General features: G+C 48.8%; 1 protein-coding gene across 1 annotated transcript in view; it reads left to right on the top strand.

Moving 5' to 3' along the window:
- Nucleotides 1–19707, top strand: part of LOC130116462 (polypeptide N-acetylgalactosaminyltransferase 10-like) — a 105445-nt gene that overhangs the window by 65184 nt on the left and 20554 nt on the right. Inside the window, exons 6-7 of the mRNA XM_056284368.1 lie at nucleotides 5304–5421; nucleotides 17308–17415. Coding sequence (XP_056140343.1) covers nucleotides 5304–5421; nucleotides 17308–17415 — 226 coding nt within the window. The remainder of the gene's footprint in view (nucleotides 1–5303; nucleotides 5422–17307; nucleotides 17416–19707) is intronic.

Below are 19707 nucleotides of genomic sequence, written 5' to 3' on the forward strand. Positions count from 1 at the left end.
TTCAACCCATCCTGCTGTACTGTTCCCCCTGTTTCTATACCACGCTGACTATCTCCAACAAAACACACTGACCAGGTTCACACATGCTGCCTCCAAGATCATCCACTCCCCTACTCCAAACCTCTCAGACATGAACCACAGAGCCATCACACGCCTTGCACTCACAACAGTCAGTGACACCGATCGACCTCTCATTACATACTACACAGTACTGCCGTCAGTACTGCGTTCACTGCTGTCATCACTCCTGCCATCACTGCTGCCATCACTACTGCCATCACTACTGCCATCACTACTGCCATCCATCACTACTGCCATCCATCACTCCTGCCATCACTACTGCCATCCATCACTCCTGCCATCACTACTGCCATCCATCACTCCTGCCATCTCTCCTGCCATCACTACTGCCATCACTACTGCCATCCATCACTCCTGACATCACTACTGCCATCACTCCTGACATCACTACTGCCATCAGTATTGCCATCACTACTGCCATCACTACTACCATCACTACTGCCATCACTACTGCCATCACTACTGCCATCCATCACTCCTGCCATCACTACTGCCATCACTACTGCCATCCATCACTCCTGACATCACTCCTGACATCACTACTGCCATCCATCACTCCTGACATCACTACTGGCATCCATCACTCCTGACATCACTACTGCCATCACTACTGCCATCACTACTGCCATCACTACTGCCATCCATCACTCCTGACATCACTACTGCCATCACTACTGCCATCACTACTGCCATCACTGCTGCCATCACTACTGCCATCACTACTGCCATCCATCACTCCTGACATCACTACTGCCATCACTACTGCCATCACTACTGCCATCACTGCTGCCATCACTGCTGCCATCACTACTGCCATCACTACTGCCATCCATCACTCCTGACATCACTACTGCCATCACTACTGCCATCACTACTGCCATCCATCACTCCTGACATCACTACTGCCATCACTACTGCCATCCATCACTCCTGCCATCACTACTGCCATCACTACTGCCATCAGTATTGCCATCAGTATTGCCATCACTCCTGCCATCACTACTGCCATCCATCACTACTGCCATCACTACTGCCATCCATCACTACTGCCATCACTACTGCCATCCATCACTACTGCCATCACTACTGCCATAACTCCTGCCATCACTACTGCCATCAGTATTGCCATCACTACTGCCATCACTACTGCCATCACTCCTGCCATCACTACTGCCATCAGTATTGCCATCACTAGTGCCATCACTCCTGCCATCACTCCTGCCATCACTACTGCCATCAGTATTGCCATCACTACTGCCATCACTCCTGCCATCACTACTGCCATCAGTATTGCCATCACTACTGCCGTCACTACTGCCATCAGTATTGCCATCACTACTGCCATCACTCCTGACATCACTACTGCCATCACTACAGCCCTCAGTACTGCCGTCCATCACTCCTGCCATCAGTACTGCCATCACTACTGCCATCAGTACTGCCGTCCATCACTCCTGCCATCACTACTGCCATCATTGCTGCATTCACTCCTGCCATCAGTACTGCCAGCGCTAGTGCCATCAGTATTGCCATCACTCCTGCCATCAGTATTGCCATCACTACTGCCATCACTCCTGCCATCACTCCTGCCATTACTCCTGCAATCAGTATTGCCATCACTACTGCCATCACTCCTGCCATCACTACTGCCATCAGTATTGCCATCACTACTGCCGTCACTACTGCCATCAGTATTGCCATCACTACTGCCATCACTCCTGACATCACTACTGCCATCACTACAGCCCTCAGTACTGCCGTCCATCACTCCTGCCATCAGTACTGCCATCACCACTGCCATCAGTACTGCCGTCCATCACTCCTGCCATCACTACTGCCATCATTGCTGCATTCACTCCTGCCATCAGTACTGCCAGCGCTAGTGCCATCAGTATTGCCATCACTCCTGCCATCAGTATTGCCATCACTACTGCCATCACTCCTGCCATCACTCCTGCCATTACTCCTGCAATCAGTATTGCCATCACTACTACCATCACTCCTGCCATCAGTATTGCCGTCCATCACTCCTGCCATCAGTATTGCCATCCACCACTCCTGCCATCAGTATTGCCATCACTACTGCCATCACTCCTGCCATCAGTATTGCCGTCCATCATTACTGCCATCAGTATTGCCATCACTACTGCCATCAGTATTGCCATCACTACTGCCATCAGTACTGCCGTCCATCACTCCTGACATCACTCCTACCATCACTACTGCCATCACTACTGCCGTCCATCACTCCTGACATCACTCCTGCCATCACTGCTGTCATCAGTACTGCCGTCCATCACTCCTGACATCACTCCTGCCATCACTACTGCCATCATTGCTGCATTCACTCCTGCCATCAGTACTACCATCACTCCTGCCATCACTACTGCCATCATTGCTGCATTCACTCCTGCCATCAGTGCTACCATCACTACTGCCATCAGTACTGCCGTCCATCACTCCTGCCATCACTACTGCCATCACTACTGCCGTGCATCGCTCCTGACATCACTCCTGCCATCACTGCTGCCATCGGTACTGCCATCACTACTGCCATCAGTTCTGCTATCCATCAGTACTGCCGTCCATCACTCCTGCCATCAGTACTGCCGTCCATCACTCCTGCCATCAGTATTGCCATCAGTACTGCCATCAGTACTGCCGTCCATCACCCCTGACATCACTCCTGCCATCACTACCGCCATCATTGCTGCATTCACTCCTGCCATCACTCCTGCCATCAGTACTGCCAGCACTACTGCCATCAGTATTGCCATCACTCCTGCCATCAGTATTGCCATCAGTATTGCCATCACTCCTGCCATCAGTATTGCCATCACTACTGCCATCACTCCTGCCATCAGTATTGCCGTCCATCACTCCTGCCATCAGTATTGCCGTCCATCATTACTGCCATCAGTATTGCCATCACTACTGCCATCAGTATTGCCATCACTACTGCCATCAGTACTGCCGTCCATCACTCCTGACATCACTCCTACCATCACTACTGCCATCACTACTGCCGTCCATCACTCCTGACATCACTCCTGCCATCACTGCTGTCATCAGTACTGCCGTCCATCACTCCTGACATCACTCCTGCCATCATTGCTGCATTCACTCCTGCCATCAGTGCTACCATCACTACTGCCATCAGTACTGCCATCAGTACTGCCGTCCATCAGTACTGCCGTCCATCACTCCTGCCATCAGTACTGCCATCACTACTGCCGTCCATCGCTCCTGACATCACTCCTGCCATCACTGCTGCCATCGGTACTGCCATCACTACTGCCATCAGTTCTGCTATCCATCAGTACTGCCGTCCATCACTCCTGCCATCAGTACTGCCATCACTACTGCCATCAGTACTGCCATCCATCAGTACTGCGGTCCATCATTACTGCCATCAGTACTGCCATCCATCAGTACTGCTGTCCATCACTCCTGCCATCAGTACTGCCATCACTACTGCCGTCCATCAGTATTGCCATCCATCACTACTACCATCAGTACTGCCGTCCATCACTCCTGCCATCCCTACTGTCACTACTACTGCCACCAGGCTGCAGATACAGGACTCTGACATGGAGAAGAGCTGCTTTGGCTGAAGTTTTGTCTCTTCTGCCAAAGCAGCTGTAATCAGAATCAGATCAGAATCAGAATACCTTATTCATCCCCGAGGGGAAACTGGGTCAACACGCTGCCTCCTAGCATAGAGCCAGACTTATCTGTAGGTGTGAGTGAATGTTGTGTGTTTGTGTGTATGAATGTTGTGTGTTTGTGTCTGTGTGCATACCTGTACATGCAGTGTGGGTGTCTGTATGTTTCTGTACATGTACTGGCAGTGAAATCAATTTCTTGCAGGACAATAAAGACGATATCTATCGGTCTATAAACTCTATAGTACTCTATGAATCAGTCTACTTGTTTCCAGTGTGCGAAATGACGTTTTCAGAATTCCTTACACTTCTTCAAAATGGCTTAATGTCTTCTGTCTTAATGTCATCTGTCTTATGCCTTAATGTCTTATGTCTTAATGTCATCTGTCTTATGTCTTAATGTCTTATGTCTTAATGTCTTTATGCCTTAATGTCTTCTGTCTTAATGTCATCTGTCTTATGTCTTAATGTCTTATGTCTTAATGTCTTTATGCCTTAATGTCTTATGTCTTAATGTCATCTGTCTTATGTCTTAATGTCTTATCTCTTAATGTCATCTGTCTCATGTCTTAATGTCTTATGTCTTAATGTCATATGTCTTTATGCCTTAATGTCTTATGTCTTCTGTCTTAATGTCTTCTGTCTTAATGTCTTATGTATCAATGTCTTAATGTCTTAAGTCTTATGTCTTAATGTCGTATGTCTTAATGTCGTATGTCTTATGTCTTAATGTCTTATGTCTTTATGCCTTAATGTCTTATGTCTTAATGTCTTCTGTCTTAATGTCTTATGTATCACTGTCATATGTCTTAAGTCTTTATGTCTCAATGTTGTATGTCTTATGTCTTAATGTCTTGTGTCTTAATGTCTTAATGTCTTGTGTCTTAATGTCTTAGGTCTTAATGTCTAATGTCTTCTGTCTTAATGTCTTCTGTCTTGCTGTCTTAATGTCTTAATGTCTTATGTCTTAATGAAGCGCTGGGTCTTGAAATGTTCGGACCAGTTTTTGATATCCAGTCCTTGTGAAAGACTCTATAAAAGACTTTAATGTGATAATTCACGTTTATTCATAAAGATGAGGCAAAACCCATACTGTACAGTACTGTACCTGACAAAACCAGTACTGTACATGTACTGTACATGACAAAACCACTACAGTACATGAACAGTACATGTACTGTACACGGCAAAACCCGTACTGTACATGTACTGTACACAACAGACCACGTATTAGACAAATAAGAGGTTCACATTGAGGTTTTGAGAACCAAAGTGAGCACTACATTTGCCTTTCTGTCCCTGTCCCTCCCTGTCTCTTGTGTGATTGATGGCCTGCAGCATTGTGGGTGTTGTCTGCTGGAGGAGGAGCAGCGTACACTTGATGTGATCACAGAGGAGATGAGATGTGAAGTTCACTGCTGACAAAACTGATGTGCTCTGTACGTCCAGCACCTAATGTAACCATGCTCCGTGTGTGTGTGTGTGTGTGTGTGTGTGTGTGTGTGTGTGTGTGTGTGTGTGTGTGTGTGTGTGTGTATGTGTGTGTGCACTGTCCAGGTCCCCGGTCATGGCAGGAGGACTTTTTGCTGTGGACAGGAAGTGGTTCTGGGAGCTTGGAGGATATGACACGGGCCTGGAGATTTGGGGAGGAGAGCAGTATGAGATCTCCTTCAAGGTGAAGCAGAGTGAACACAAGACACCGCCGTTTTGTTACTATGATGTAACAGGCATTTTCACAACACTGTGTTGTTACTATGATGTAACAGGCATTTTCACAACACTGTTACTTTGATGTAACAGGCATCTTAACACCACCGTGTTGTTACTATGATGTAACAGGCATTTTCACAACACTGTGTTGTTACTATGATGTAACAGGCATTTTCACAACACTGTTGTTACTTTGATGTAACAGGCATCTTAACACCACCGTGTTGTTACTATGATGTAACAGGCATTTTCACAACACCGTGTTGTTACTATGATGTAACAGGCATCTTAACACCGCCGTGTTGTTACTATGATGTAACAGGCATCTTAACACCGCCGTGTTGTTACTATGATGTAACAGGCATTTTCACAACACTGTTACTTTGATGTAACAGGCATCTTAACACCACCGTGTTGTTACTATGATGTAACAGGCATCTTAACACCGCCGTGTTGTTACTATGATGTAACAGGCATTTTCACAACACTGTTACTTTGATGTAACAGGCATCTTAACACCACCGTGTTGTTACTATGATGTAACAGGCATTTTCACAACACCGTGTTGTTACTATGATGTAACAGGCATCTTAACACCGCCGTGTTGTTACTATGATGTAACAGGCATCTTAACACCGCCGTGTTGTTACTATGATGTAACAGGCATTTTCACAACACTGTGTTGTTACTTTGATGTTGGAGGCATCTTAACACAATGGTGTTGTTACTATGATGTAACAGGCATCTTAACACCGCCGTGTTGTTACTATGATGTAACAGGCATCTTAACACCACCGTGTTGTTACTTTGATGTAACAGGCATCTTAACACCACCGTGTTTTTACTTTGATGTAACAGGCATATTAACACCATTGTGTTGTTACTATGATGTAACAGGCATATTAACACCACCGTGTTGTTACGATGATGTAACAGGCATATTAACGCCACCGTGTTGTTACTATGATGTAATAGGCATCTTAACACCACCATGTTGTTACTTTGATGTAACAGGTTGTATGATGGGACAGGCGATATGTGGGGTTGTGTGGAAGCAAAATGTGTTTTTTTTTTTAAATTATTTTTGACAAAATTTCTTGGATTTTAGGGGTGTCCGGGTGGTGTAGCGGTCTATTCTGTTGCCTGCCAACGTGGGGATTGCCAATTCGAATCTCCGTGTTACCTCCAGCTTGGTCAGGCGTCCCTACAGACACAATTGGCCGTGTCTGCGGGTGAGAAACTGGATGTGGGTATGTGTCCTGGTCGCTGCACTAGCTCCTCCTGTCGGCCGGGGCACCTGTTCAGGGGGGAGGGCGAACTGGGGGGAATAGCGTGATCATCCCACGTGCTGCGTCCCCCTGGTGAAACTCCTCACTGTCAGGTGAAAAGAAGTGGCTGGTGACTCCACATGTATCGGAGGAGGCACGTGGTAGTCTGCAGCCCTCCCCGGATCAGCAGAGGAGGTGGAGCAGAGACTGGGACGGCTCGGAAGAGTGGGGTAATTGGCCGAATACAATTTGGGAGAAAAAGGGGGGAAAATCCACAGACAAAAAGAGAATAAATGGCTACTGTGAGAGTCACATGTGACCTCTGAGTACACACAGACTGTTCAGGCTCGATGACCAGCTCTCCTGCTCAGCCACATGAAGATGTGAGCTCTCATGCTGAGGAGCTTTCTGAAACTTGGATATTAAACTTTAAGTACCAAAACTTTATTGTTTTTTGTTTTTCAGTATCCAGACCAGCTGAAAACATTTCGGTACTTTCATTCAAGCCGTGTCCGGATTGTCCAGTTTCATTTATGTTCCGCGGACAGGAAATAGCGGGGCTGTCAGCTGGCATCAGATCTCGGGGTGGACGTTGTTTTCTTGTATCATAATGTCATTACCTACTTCCACCTACTCTAAAACAGATCAGCCGGTGATCCAGAGCTGGTTTCGAACACAGAGGTGTTGTAATGTTCACACAAAGCCTGTTTTAATGTCTGACCAGAGGACCGGTGATGCGAGGTGAGCAGCACTAAGGTTCAATCTCCTATTTCAATGATTTGGGACCGCCGCACATGCTCCGCCGTGGCGAGGATGCTCCACATCCATCATCCTGAGAAAACTAGATTGGGTTATGCTCTTCACTTCTGCCTCGGTATGAATTATTCTAGAGGATGAACATGAATTACCTGGACTGGACCCGCAAGCTCTCCTCCGCTGTGGTCCAGCAGCTCTGCAGACACGCAGGAGCTCGTCACAGTAATTGAATTGTGGTTTTAAAGAGAATCAGCTATCGCCGTCTCACTCAGTGAAGCACTGAAGGCACTACTTTGTGTTTTCATTCGATTAGACTCATAATTCGGTGCAAGTCGGAAACCCACTCAGATTTTGAAGTAAGTGAGGGAGTTCTGAAGGCCAGGTCTTCTTCCTCTCAAATGAAATGTGTTATTTTCCTTTAACAGTAGAGGAAAGAAAAGACAAGTGCATGGTCAAAACTCCCCAGACGAGCTCTCAAAGAGTGGTAGTCTAAGAATAGACAGTCAGGATCAGCAGCCAAACTGATTTTGAATGATCTAATTTGAATAAATATAGGAAGTTCCCTGTGACATTGTCCTTTAACATCCTTCCTAGTCGATGTAAACTCATGGAGAACAGCTTAGCTTCTCACAGGAGGCTGCATCAGTTCATCTGGACACAACGCTTACTCACAGAAAGGTTTCAAAACCTCTTCAGTCTCAACTGACAGTACAACACCGTGGCATAACGACCAAAAACCACTGTATTGTTTATGAGGGTGGGGACACCTGCAGCCACTGTATTGTTTATAAGGGTGGGGACACCTGCAGTCACTGTATTGTTTATAAGGGTGGGGACACCTGCAGCCACTGTATTGTTTATAAGGGTGGGGACACCTGCAGCCACTGTATTGTTTATAAGGGTGGGGACACCTGCAGTCACTGTATTGTTTATAACGGTGGGGACACCTGCAGTCACTGTATTGTTTATAAGGGTGGGGACACCTGCAGTCACTGTATTGTTTATAAGGGTGGGGACACCTGCGTATTGTTTATAAGGGTGGGGTACCTGCAGCCACTGTATTGTTTATAAGGGTGGGGTACCTGCAGTCACTGTATTGTTTATAAGGGTGGGGACACCTGCAGTCAGGTGAGACTGGAGAGGTCACTTAGATGATGATGAAACATATCTGTCAATACAAGTTGTGTCCAGATGAACTGATTCACCCTTTGATTTTCTTACCTGGATGTTTGAGCATGCATCAAGACAGCATAGCTTCTATTTTTTGCAGGCTGAGGTGTCTTGACAGGTATGAAGTTTTGCCATAGCAAGCGCTAACTTAGCTTATGTACTTGTGCGAAGAGCTGAAATTATCAAGTGATTAATCAAGTAATTGATCAAAAGAAAATGAATTGAGTACAATTTTGGTAATCACTTAATTGAGTCATTTATCAAGAAAAATGCCAAACATTTGATGGTTACAGATTAACAAATGCTAAGAGTCACTTGTGAATCTTATGGCTGGTCTTAAGGCTTATGACCGTGTACCTCGGGACACTCTGTGAGGGGTACTGCGGGAGTATGGGGTACTGGGGCAATTGCTACAATCCATCCGGTCCTTGTATAACCAAAGTGAGAGCTGTGTCCGCATTCTTGGCACAAAGTCAAACATATTTTCATTGGCGTCAGACTCCGCCAAGGTTGTCCCTTGTCTCCGATTCTGTTTGTGATATTCATGGACAGGATCTCAAGGCACAGCCAAGGTGAAGCGTGTGTCCGTTTTGGGAACCTCAGAATTGCATCTCTGCTCTTCGCAGATGATGTGGTTTTGTTGGCCTCATCAGAACGTGACCTCCACCACGTCTGTGAATGTTCTCATTCATCCAGGTCATGGTTATCCAAAGGAGTTGAATCAAGTGCAACTGGACTTGGTATATATCCGTGAAGATGTTTCGCCTCTCATCCAAGAGGCTTCCTCAGTTCCTTCCTTTCTGACTAGACCAAGCTAGTCTGACTGGCTGCTGATGAGACTCAGAATCTATCCTCTAGGAGTCGTTCTCAGAGCTATAGATGTCCATGGCTCTTTGTGTCCCGATGTTTACCAACGCCCGTCGCTAACAGAGCCATAGATATGCGTGGCTCTTTTGTGTACCGATGTTTGGCCGCGCCCGTCGTTATCGGAGCTATTGATATGCGCAGGAGAGCCACGCATATCTATAGCTCTGACAACGACTCCTAGAGGATAAATTCTGAGTCTCATCACCAGCCAGTCAAACTAGCTTGGTCTAGTCAGAAAGGCACGAACTGAGGAAGCCTCTTGGATGAGAGGCAAAACATCTTCACGGATATATACCAAGTCCAGTTGCACTTGATTCAACTCCTTTGGGTGACCTCCACCACGCACTCGGGTGGTTTGCAGCTGAGTGGGAAATGGCCGGGATGAGAGTCAGCACCTCCAAGTCTGAGACCATGGTTCTCTACTGGAAAATGGTGGATTGCTCCCTCCGGGTTGGGGATGAGTTGTTGCCTCAACTGAAGGAGTTCAAGTATCTCGGGTCTTGTTCATGAGTGAGCGTAGGATGGAGCAGGGGATTGACAGGCGGATTGGTGCAGAATCAGCAGTAACACAGACGTTGTACTGGACCGTTGTGGTGAAGAGGGAGCTGAGCTGGAAGGCAAAGCTCTCAATTTACCAGTCAGTCTTTGTTCCAACACTTACCTATGGTCATGAGTCTTGGGTAGTGACCAAAAGGGTGAGATTGCGGCTACAAGCGGCTGAAATGAGTTTCCTCCGTAGGGTGTTTGGGCTCAGCCTTAGAGATAGAGTGAGGAGCTCGGAGTAGAGCTGCTGCTCCTTTGCATCGAAAGGAGCCAGTTGAGTTAATTTGGGCATCTGATTAGGATGCCTCCTGGGCACCTTCCTTTGGAGGTTTTCCGGGCATGTCAAACTGGGAGGAGATCCCGGGGTAGACCCAGAACTCGCTGGAGGGACTACACGTCCAATCTGGCCTGGGAATGCCTCGGGATCCCCCAGGAGGAGCTGGAGGGTGTTGCTGGGTCCAACTGGGAGGAGACCCCCAGGGAGACTTAGAACTCGCTGGAGGAACTACATGTACAGTCTGGCCTGGGAGTGCCTTGGGATGCCCCAGGAGGAGCTGTAGGGCGTTGCTGGGGAGACGGGTGTCTGGAGTGCCCTCCTTAGCTTGCTGCCTCCGTGACCCAACCCTGGATAACTGGCTGAAGATGAGATGAAGATTCAGTTGTTTCACTCGAAATCATAACATTTCAAAGTCATATGGGGGGGGGGGTTACTGCTGGTCAGAATGAGTAAAACATTGTAAGATGTCACTTTGGGTCCTGGGAACATATAATGGACATTTCACTATTTTACAGATGAAATGATTCTTCGATTAACTGTAAAAATAACAGAGAATGTAACTCATCATTGGTTGCAGCCTGACTCATATGTCATGTATGAAATGGCCACTTCTGAATTAACATTTCCAACACAGCCAATAGGTTTATTCATTTTAACTTGACATCCAGAGATCCAGTAAGCATCACGTCACAGCCTGCTACAGCAGCACTCCACATCTGCTGCTGCAGCACTACACATCTGCTACAGCAGCACTGCACATCTGCTGCTGCAGCACTGCACACCTGCTGCAGCAACACTGCACAACTGCTACAGCAGCACTGCACATCTGCTGCAGCAACACTGCACATCTGCTGCAGCAACACTGCACATATGCTGCTGCAGCACTGCACATATGCTACAGCAGCACTGCACACCTGCTGCTGCAGCACTGCACATCTGCTGCAGCAACACTGCACACCTGCTGCTGCAACACTGCACACCTGCTGCAGCTGCACTGCCCACCTGCTGCAGCAACACTGCACATCTGCATGTGGTTTCTGCTTTATGGAGTCACCACATTAAGGTCAATTCACAACACATTGTACCTCACGGGTCACGCCATGCTTATTTATTCATGCATGTTTGTTTAGTTTGTGGCACAGAAGCTCACTGTACGCTGCTACTGACTCAGACGAGCGGTTTTTAATCACAGCTGCTGAGTTCTCCGAGGGCAAGAAACTCTCAACTTTAACCTCTCGTGAGTATTAGGATCAACCTTGACAGTAAAGTCATCAAATAGGGAGTTTCTCACACACACACACACACACACACACTGGTTGTCTATCAGCAGTCAGGCCAGTGGCTGTGTGTAGTACTTGGGATGTGAAATTGGGTCACATGGTTTTCAGCTGTCGTGAGTTCTGGTGTTGGATGGGCAGAGTTTGAATGTCAGAGGTGGCAGATAAGCCCTTCACATTAATCCCTCCTGCGCTGGGCCGGAGCTGTTGATCCCACAGACAGCCGGGCTCTCTAGTTATTAGAGCTGTAAGTGTTTCAGCAGAGGGATGAGAGGATGGAGGGATTAGCCCTGCAAAGCCCTCACACACTACAGACTAGGGGTGTGTCAGTGTACACGTTTACACGGAAATGAAACCATTGTGGCAGGATGAGGAAAAAACACAGGAGACGAAGGCGAGTTTGCTGTTTATTCCTCAGCTCCAAAACCAAACTAAAGCAGGAACAACCCTGCACCAGCAAGCCCGGGGACGTAAACCACGCCCCCAGCTCACAGTCCTGCTGGGTGAGAGACAGCCCCTAGTGTCCGCCACACAGGGCCCCCCCCCCCGAACACCCAGAAGGGACTCCTGGATAGAAAATTTGTGTCTCACTGGAGGCTTAAGCAGCCTGCCATAACGGCTGCGCCGTCCCTCAGCCGAAACAGTAGGTGAAACACAGTCCAATGCTGGCTGAGAAGCAGAACGCTGAACCCGTGAAGACACTGCCGGGGTCCTGGAAGGAGGACGACCCCGACGGGGAACCTGGGCCGGAAACACAACTTCGCCTGCCACCCTGTGCGCCGGTTTAAGCCTATCAAGCGTGACACGCTCCCTACACCCACCCATATCCAGCACAAAACCCTTAGGACCCGTCTCAAGCACCCGAAATGGGCCATTGTATGAGGGTTGGAGGGGCGAGCGGTGAGCATCATGCCGTACAAAAACAAAACGAGCCGACATGAGCTCCGCAGGCACGAACGACATCCGAGGATGTTGTGGAGGATAGAGGGACAGCCTCTGGCCACCTGGTGGTCTGATCTACCATTGTTAGCAGGTGCGTAAACCCCTGTGAAGAAGGTAGCGGGCCCACCAGGTCCACATGCACGTGGTCGAAACGTCTGGCCGGGATCGGGAACGGTTCGAGGGGTGATTTAGTGGGCTGGTGGACCTTAGCGCGCTGGCACGCTACACATGCAGCTGCCCACCCCTTGATGTCCTTGCGGAGGCCAGGCCAGACGAACTTGGAACCGACCAACTTCACCGACGCCTGAACTCCAGGGTGCGAGAGGGAGTGAATCGAATCGAAAACTCGACGGCGCCAGGCCACTGGAACAACGGGGCGGGGACGGCCAGTGGAGACATCGCAGAGGAGGGCAGGACTGCCTTCCTGCATCACAGCGTCCTCTAGCTTGAGACCGGTACGCGTTGACCTAAGGGCAAGGACGTCCGGGTCGCTGGGCTGGTCGGCAGCCATAGCGGAGAAATCCACACCGAGGTGCACAGGACACACAAGCACACGCGACAGACTAATATGTCGTCAAGATAAACGAACACGAAAGCAAGGTCACGCAACACCGAGTCCATCAGCCTCTGAAAGGTTTGCGCTGCCCCCTTCAAGCCAAAAGGCATGCGCATGAACTCAAAAAGCCCAAACGGGGTGATCACTGCGGTCTTGGGCACGTTCTCTGCGCGCACGGGAACCTGATGATAGCCGCGCACCAGGTCCACCTTAGAGAAGATAGTGGTACCTGCCAGGCGTATGGAAAAGTCCTGTATGTGTGGGATGGGATAGCGGTCATTGGCGGTGACGTTGTTCAGGCGGCGAAAGTCGCCGCAAGGCCGCCACAACCCATCCGCCTTGGGCACCATGTGAAGCGGCGAGGCCCACGGGCTGTTGGAACGCCTCACTATACCCAGACACTCCATGATGGCGAACTCCTTAGCTGGAGCCCATTTTACCGCGTTGAGGCGCTGCGCGCGCGCAAAAACTGGCGGTCCCAGAGTGGGAATGAAATGTTGTACCCCGTGTTTAGTAACCGCGGTGGAAAAGGCAGGTGTAGTCACCGATGGAGAATCCGCCAGCAAATGCTGAAAAACATCCCCTGATGCTAAAAAGTTAGCGTGTGTTAACGGCCCGGCTCCCCCTGTCTCGCACGGAACAGTGGCAAAAGACACAGCATCAATTAAACGGCGGTTTGCAACATCAACCAGCAGACCATTAGCACACAGAACATCCGCGCCGATAATAGGAACAGTAATGGCAGCCACTACAAAGTCCCACTCAAAATGGCGCCCGTGGAAGCAAACAGTCACCAACCTTGTGCCAAACGTCGCAATGGACGAACCGTTAGTTGCACTTAACAGTGGGCCGCCGCCTTCGGCTGACCTGTCTGTCTTAGCAGGAGGAAGTAGGCTCTTTTGCGAGCCTGAGTCCACCAGAAACCGTCTTCCTGACATCGTGTCCTTAATGAAGAGCAGCTCACTACGTCCACCAGCGCCCACAGCTGCTACTGAGCACTGCCCTGGATTTTCCCGCCGCCTCAAACGTGCACGGAGGGACGCAGCGCCTCGCCTTGCCGCCGAACCCCCGGTGGAAGAAACAGAGACCTCTCCCGCGCCGTCTCCGAGCAGTCACTTCAGCCACCACTGCCGGTTCCGCGTCCTCCGACGTCGGCTGCAGAGGCTCCGATGCCACACTCTGCACAGAGAACCGTCTGGTAGCCAGCAGGACCCGATCGGCCTCCTCAGCCAAACCTCGGCAGTCACCAGCGGCCAGACACAGGGAGTTAGCCAAAGCCGCGCGCACAGGAGACGGAAGCTGGCGCAGGAAAACGTGCGGGAAAAGGAACCCGCCTTCGTCCGAGCCTTGGTCACCAATGTGGCAGGATGAGGAAAAAACACAGGAGATGAAGACGAGTTTGCTGTTTATTCCTCAGCTCCAAAACCAAAACTAAAGCAGGAACAACCCTGCACCAGCAAGCCCGGGAAGGTAAACCACGCCCCCAGCTCACAGTCCTGCTGGGTGAGAGGCATAGCCCCTAGTGTCCGCCACACCATAACCGTTTAATAAAAATCCCTAACCGATAAGCGTAAAGGTTTTAGTTTTTTTTTATATAACGCGTGATGACGTCATCATTCTTTGCTGCGTGACAAGTGCGAGCACGGTTGAAGCGTGGGATGGCGGCCAGTCAAAACCTGCGAAGCCCCACGTGGGAGGTTTTTGAAAAGAACGGAGAAGGAAATAAAGTAAAATGCAGCATTTGTTAGACAGAGCTGGCTCACAACGGGAGTACCGGGTCCATGGTCAACCACATCAGACTGAAACAGCCGAGTGAGAAGTTACGGACAACAGGACAAAAACAGACGATGCTAGCTTTGGCGAGGTGCTGTGACAAGGCGTAGGAGATCAGGAGAACTACTAGTCATCAGAGGTCATAAGTGCATCTAAACAAGCATCTAAGAGCAAAACCAGTGTTAAAGTAAAAGCGCAAGAAATAGATTTTTTTTTTAATAAGTGAATACAATAAGTGCTAAGAACAAGTAACAGAGTAGTAGTTCTTGAAAGGTTGGGTTTTCAACCTGCGCTGAAAGATGGGCAGCGACTCCACTGTCCTGACATCAGTGGGAAGTTCATTCCACCACTCTGGGGCCAGGACAGAAAAGAGCTGTGACCGGTTCGATCGGCAGCAGGGGCCTGTGAGCGACGGGGCAACCAGGCGTCCCAAGGCAGCAGAGCCAAGTGGTCGGGCGGGGGTGTAGGCCTTGACCATGGCCTGGAGACAGGAAGGAACTTTTCCTTTCACTGCCCTGTAGGCTAGCACCAGAGTCTTAAACTGGATGCGAGCAGCTACTGGGAGCCAGTGTAGGGACATGAGAAGGGGAGTTGTGTGGGAGAACTTAGGGCAGTTGAACACCAGACGAGCTGCAGCTTTCTGAACAAGCTCCAGAGGTCTGATGGCCGACGCCAGGACTTCAGCAAGGAGGGAGTTGCTGTAGTCCAGCCGGAAGATGACTAGAGCCTGGATGAGCACCTGTGCCATCTCGCCGGTAAGGAATGGGTGAATCCTCCTGATGTAATAGAGGAGAAATCTGCAGGCGTGAGCAACGTTTGCAGCAAACGACAGTTGGTCGTCCAAGATCACACCCAGATTCCTCGCAGTCCAAGTTGGCGTCACCACGGTGTTGTCAGTGGTGATGGCCAGGTCTTGGTGTAGGCAACCTTTCCCCGGGAGGAACATCAGCTCTGTCTTGTCCAGACTGAGCTTCAGGTGGTGTGTTGCCATCCACTCCAAGATGTCAGTCAAGCACACAGCAATGCGTGTCTCTACTTGTGTGTCAGAGGGAGGAAAGGACAAGATCAGCTGGGTGTCATCAGCATAACAATGGTAAGAGAAGTCATGCGAGCGAATAACAGAACCCAGGGATGTCGTGTACAGGGAGAAAAGGAGAGGACCCAGAACCGAACCCTGTGGAACGCCTGTAGTCAGTCTGCAAGGCTCCGACACAGATCCCCTCCATGTCACCTGGTAGGAGTGACCCATCAGGTAGGATGCAAACATTGAGAGTGCAGAACCTGTGACACCCAGCCCCTCGAGGGTAGAGAGGAGGATCTGGTGGTTCACTATGTCGAATGCAGCTGACAGGTCCAGGAGTTCAGGATTCATCAGAAATGAGACAACAGGGTGTCACTGAGTTGGTGTTGCTGTACCGGGACAGTGAAAAGCTTGTCTGGTCAGTATGGTCGGCACGGTGGTCCAATGGTTAGCACTGTTGCTCACAGCAAGAAGGTGCTGTGTTCGAACCCAGGCCCTCTCTGTGTGGAGTTTGCATGTTCTCCCTGTGTCTGCGTGGGTTTCCTCCCACCATCAAAAAGACATGCATGTTAGGGTTAATACTCCTGCCTGTGCCCCTGAGCAAGGCAATGGAAAGAATAAATGGAGTTGGTCCCTGGGTGCTGCAGCTGCCCACTGCTGGTACACCATAGCATGGTTACATGCAGAGACACATTCATTGTAAGAAAACAATGACAAATGAAGTGTCTTCCTGTCTTTTGGTCTTCAGTACAGGTGTCTCAAGGAGACAAGTAAAACATGAACGAATCGGGTTTTCTAGTTTGAAGTGAAAATCCACCAGAGAATTTAGTGTTTTGAATGCATATCAAAATGTAATGAAGGTCTTACAGGAAGGAAGTAATATATCCCATAATAACTGCAATGTTAATATTTTATATAGTGCTGGACAGTAATCCAGTATTATTATCTTTCAGTGGTTTTGTATGATATTTTATTTCAGCAGTATTGTATGATGTTATATTTCAGTGTATTGTATGATGTTATATTTCAGTGTATTGTATGATGTTATATTTCAGCAGTATTGTATGATATTATATTTCAGTGTATTGTATGATGTTATATTTCAGCAGTATTGTATGATATTATATTTCAGTGTATTGTATGATGTTATATTTCAGTGTATTGTATGATGTTATATTTCAGTGGTATTGTATGATGTTATATCAGTGGTACTGTATGATATTATCTTTCAGTGGCGTTGTATGAGAGTTTGGGTATTATCTTATCGTGATACATAGTTTTGTTGGCTAAATTAACGACAAGCTGTTCCTTCCTCCACACATTCAGTTTTTCTGCACCCACCCACCCCCCCCCCCAACAGCCCACAAAGCTGGGCTAAACTGCTCTCTCTCTCTCCTCTAGGTGTGGATGTGCGGTGGGCGAATGGAGGACATCCCTTGCTCCAGGGTCGGACACATCTACAGGAAGTATGTACCCTACAAAGTCCCCGGCGGGGTCAGCCTGGCCAGGGTGAGTCTCAACACTGTCTGCTGTGTCCCTGCAGTAACTGACTGTGAGTGCCGAGATGCCATCAGTCTTTACAATTCTGATGTGGAGTTTACTACCATTAAAATACCAAACATACACGCAGTCAGTTTTAACATGAGGGACAACATGTGGAGACACACATGTGACTGACACAACAAACATACATGCAGTCAGTTTTAACATGAGAGACAACATGTAGAGACACACTTGTGACTGACACAACAAACATACATGCAGTCAGTTTTAACATGAGAGACAACATGTAGAGACACACACGTGACTGACACAACAGGGTGTTCTGCTGTGACAAAGGAAACAGGATTTGACGTGTAAATTCATTTCACTTCCAAGCATACAGAGGAACACACACAGACACACACCCCCTGACTCGAGTTGTGGGCTCATCGTTGCACATAGTGTAACTAGACGCTGCTCAGACACATCAGTCCCAGTGCAGCGCTGCTTTCTGACAACTACCAGTTTCCCCTCCAATGGATGGATGGATGGATGGATGGATGGATGGATGGATGGATGGATGGAGAGGAACCAAAGGAAGGTGTTTTGTTTTTTCTTCCTTCTGCATAGGAGTCTTTTCTCCCCTTTATCTCTCCTCCATAAAGAAGAGCGTCCAGTGGCCAGCTCAGCAGATGTCCAACAGGAGACTGCGAGACAAGCCGCCTTGGAACAAGCAGTACTCAGTATACACTGGTGAGCCAGAACATTATGACCACTCACAGGTGAACCGAGTAACGTTGGTCATCTCCAGACAAGGCCACATGTCCAGGTCTGGGTAGATCAGGTGGTAAGTGAACAGTTAGGTCTCCTAGTCACCGTGCTGGATGCAGGAGACATGGACAGCAGTAAAGGCCTGAGTGACTTTGACAAGGACCAAATAGTTCTGGCCGGACGACTGGGTCAGAGCGTCTGTGAAACAGCAAGGCTTGTGGGTGCTCCTGCTCAGCAGTGGTGAGTACCTACCAACAGTGGTCCACAGAGGGACAAACCACAAACCGGCTACAGGGTGCTGGGTGCCCAAGGCTCACTGATGCGCGAGGGCAACAAAGGCTGTCCTGTCTGTCCAAACCGACAGAAGGTCTACTGTGGCTCAAGTCACAGAGAAGTTTACTGATGGTTACAGAGGAATGTGTCACAACACACAATGCATCACACCCTGCTGCGTATGGGGCTGTGTAGCTGCACACCGGTCAGGGTGCCTCAATGACCCCTGTTCACTGTCCAAAGTGCCTACAATGGGCATACAAGCATCAGAACTGGACCTTGGAGCAGTGGAAGAAGGTCACTAGGTCTACTGGGTCCCCTTTCAGATCACGTAGACGGCTATGTACTTGTGCGCCATTTACATGGGGAAGTAATGGCACCAGGATGCACTGTGGGAAGACGACAAGCCAGTGGAGGGAGTGTGACGCTCTTGGCCGTGTTCTGCTGGGAAACCCTGGGTCTGGTGATTCATGTGGATGTTACTTTGACACGTGCTACCTACCTAAACGTTGTTGCCTACCGGGTGCACCCTTCATGGTAACGGTGTTCCCTGATGGCAGCACCCTCTTTCAGCAGGATAATGCTCCCTGCCATACTGCACACATTGTTCAGGAATGGTTCGAGGAACATGTGACCTGTTCAAGGTGTTGCCCCGGCCTTCAAATTCTCCAGATCTCAGTCCAATTGAGCATCTGCAGGATGTGCTGGACTGACAAGTCCGATCAACGGTGAGTCCACCTAACAACTTACAGGACTTGAAGGATCTGCAGCTAATGTTTTGGTGCCAGATACCACAGGACACCTTCAGGGGTCTCGTAGAGTCCATGGCTCAGTGGATCGGTGCTGTTTTGGTGGCACATGGAGGACCAACAGCACATCAGGCAGGTGGTCATAATGTTTTGGCTCATCCGTGTGTTTTGACTGTCTGCTGCTCATAGCCTTACAGGTGGTACAGGAAAAAATGAGCTTGAGTTTCACTTTGTCCCATAGATCTGTCTCTGTCTCTTCATGATCATACTGTAGTACTACGTGTCTGCCACAAGGTGGCGTCTTAACAAACAATATCGGCAAATATAGAGAATGAAGCAACAGAACAAATCAGTTATGTCAGCTGTTGTGTTTCACACATGGGCAGAAGGCTTTGTTGTGCTCTGCTAAACTAACCTAGGGAAGTGATAAATGCATCATGGGGGGAGACAACATAATGCCGTGGCTTTTTTTTCTACATTTAGTATTTCTGATTTTTCCCTTTTTCTCCCAATTTAGTGGCCAATC

Source organism: Lampris incognitus, chromosome 8, assembly GCF_029633865.1.
Source record: "Lampris incognitus isolate fLamInc1 chromosome 8, fLamInc1.hap2, whole genome shotgun sequence".
NCBI classification, from domain to species: domain Eukaryota; kingdom Metazoa; phylum Chordata; class Actinopteri; order Lampriformes; family Lampridae; genus Lampris; species Lampris incognitus.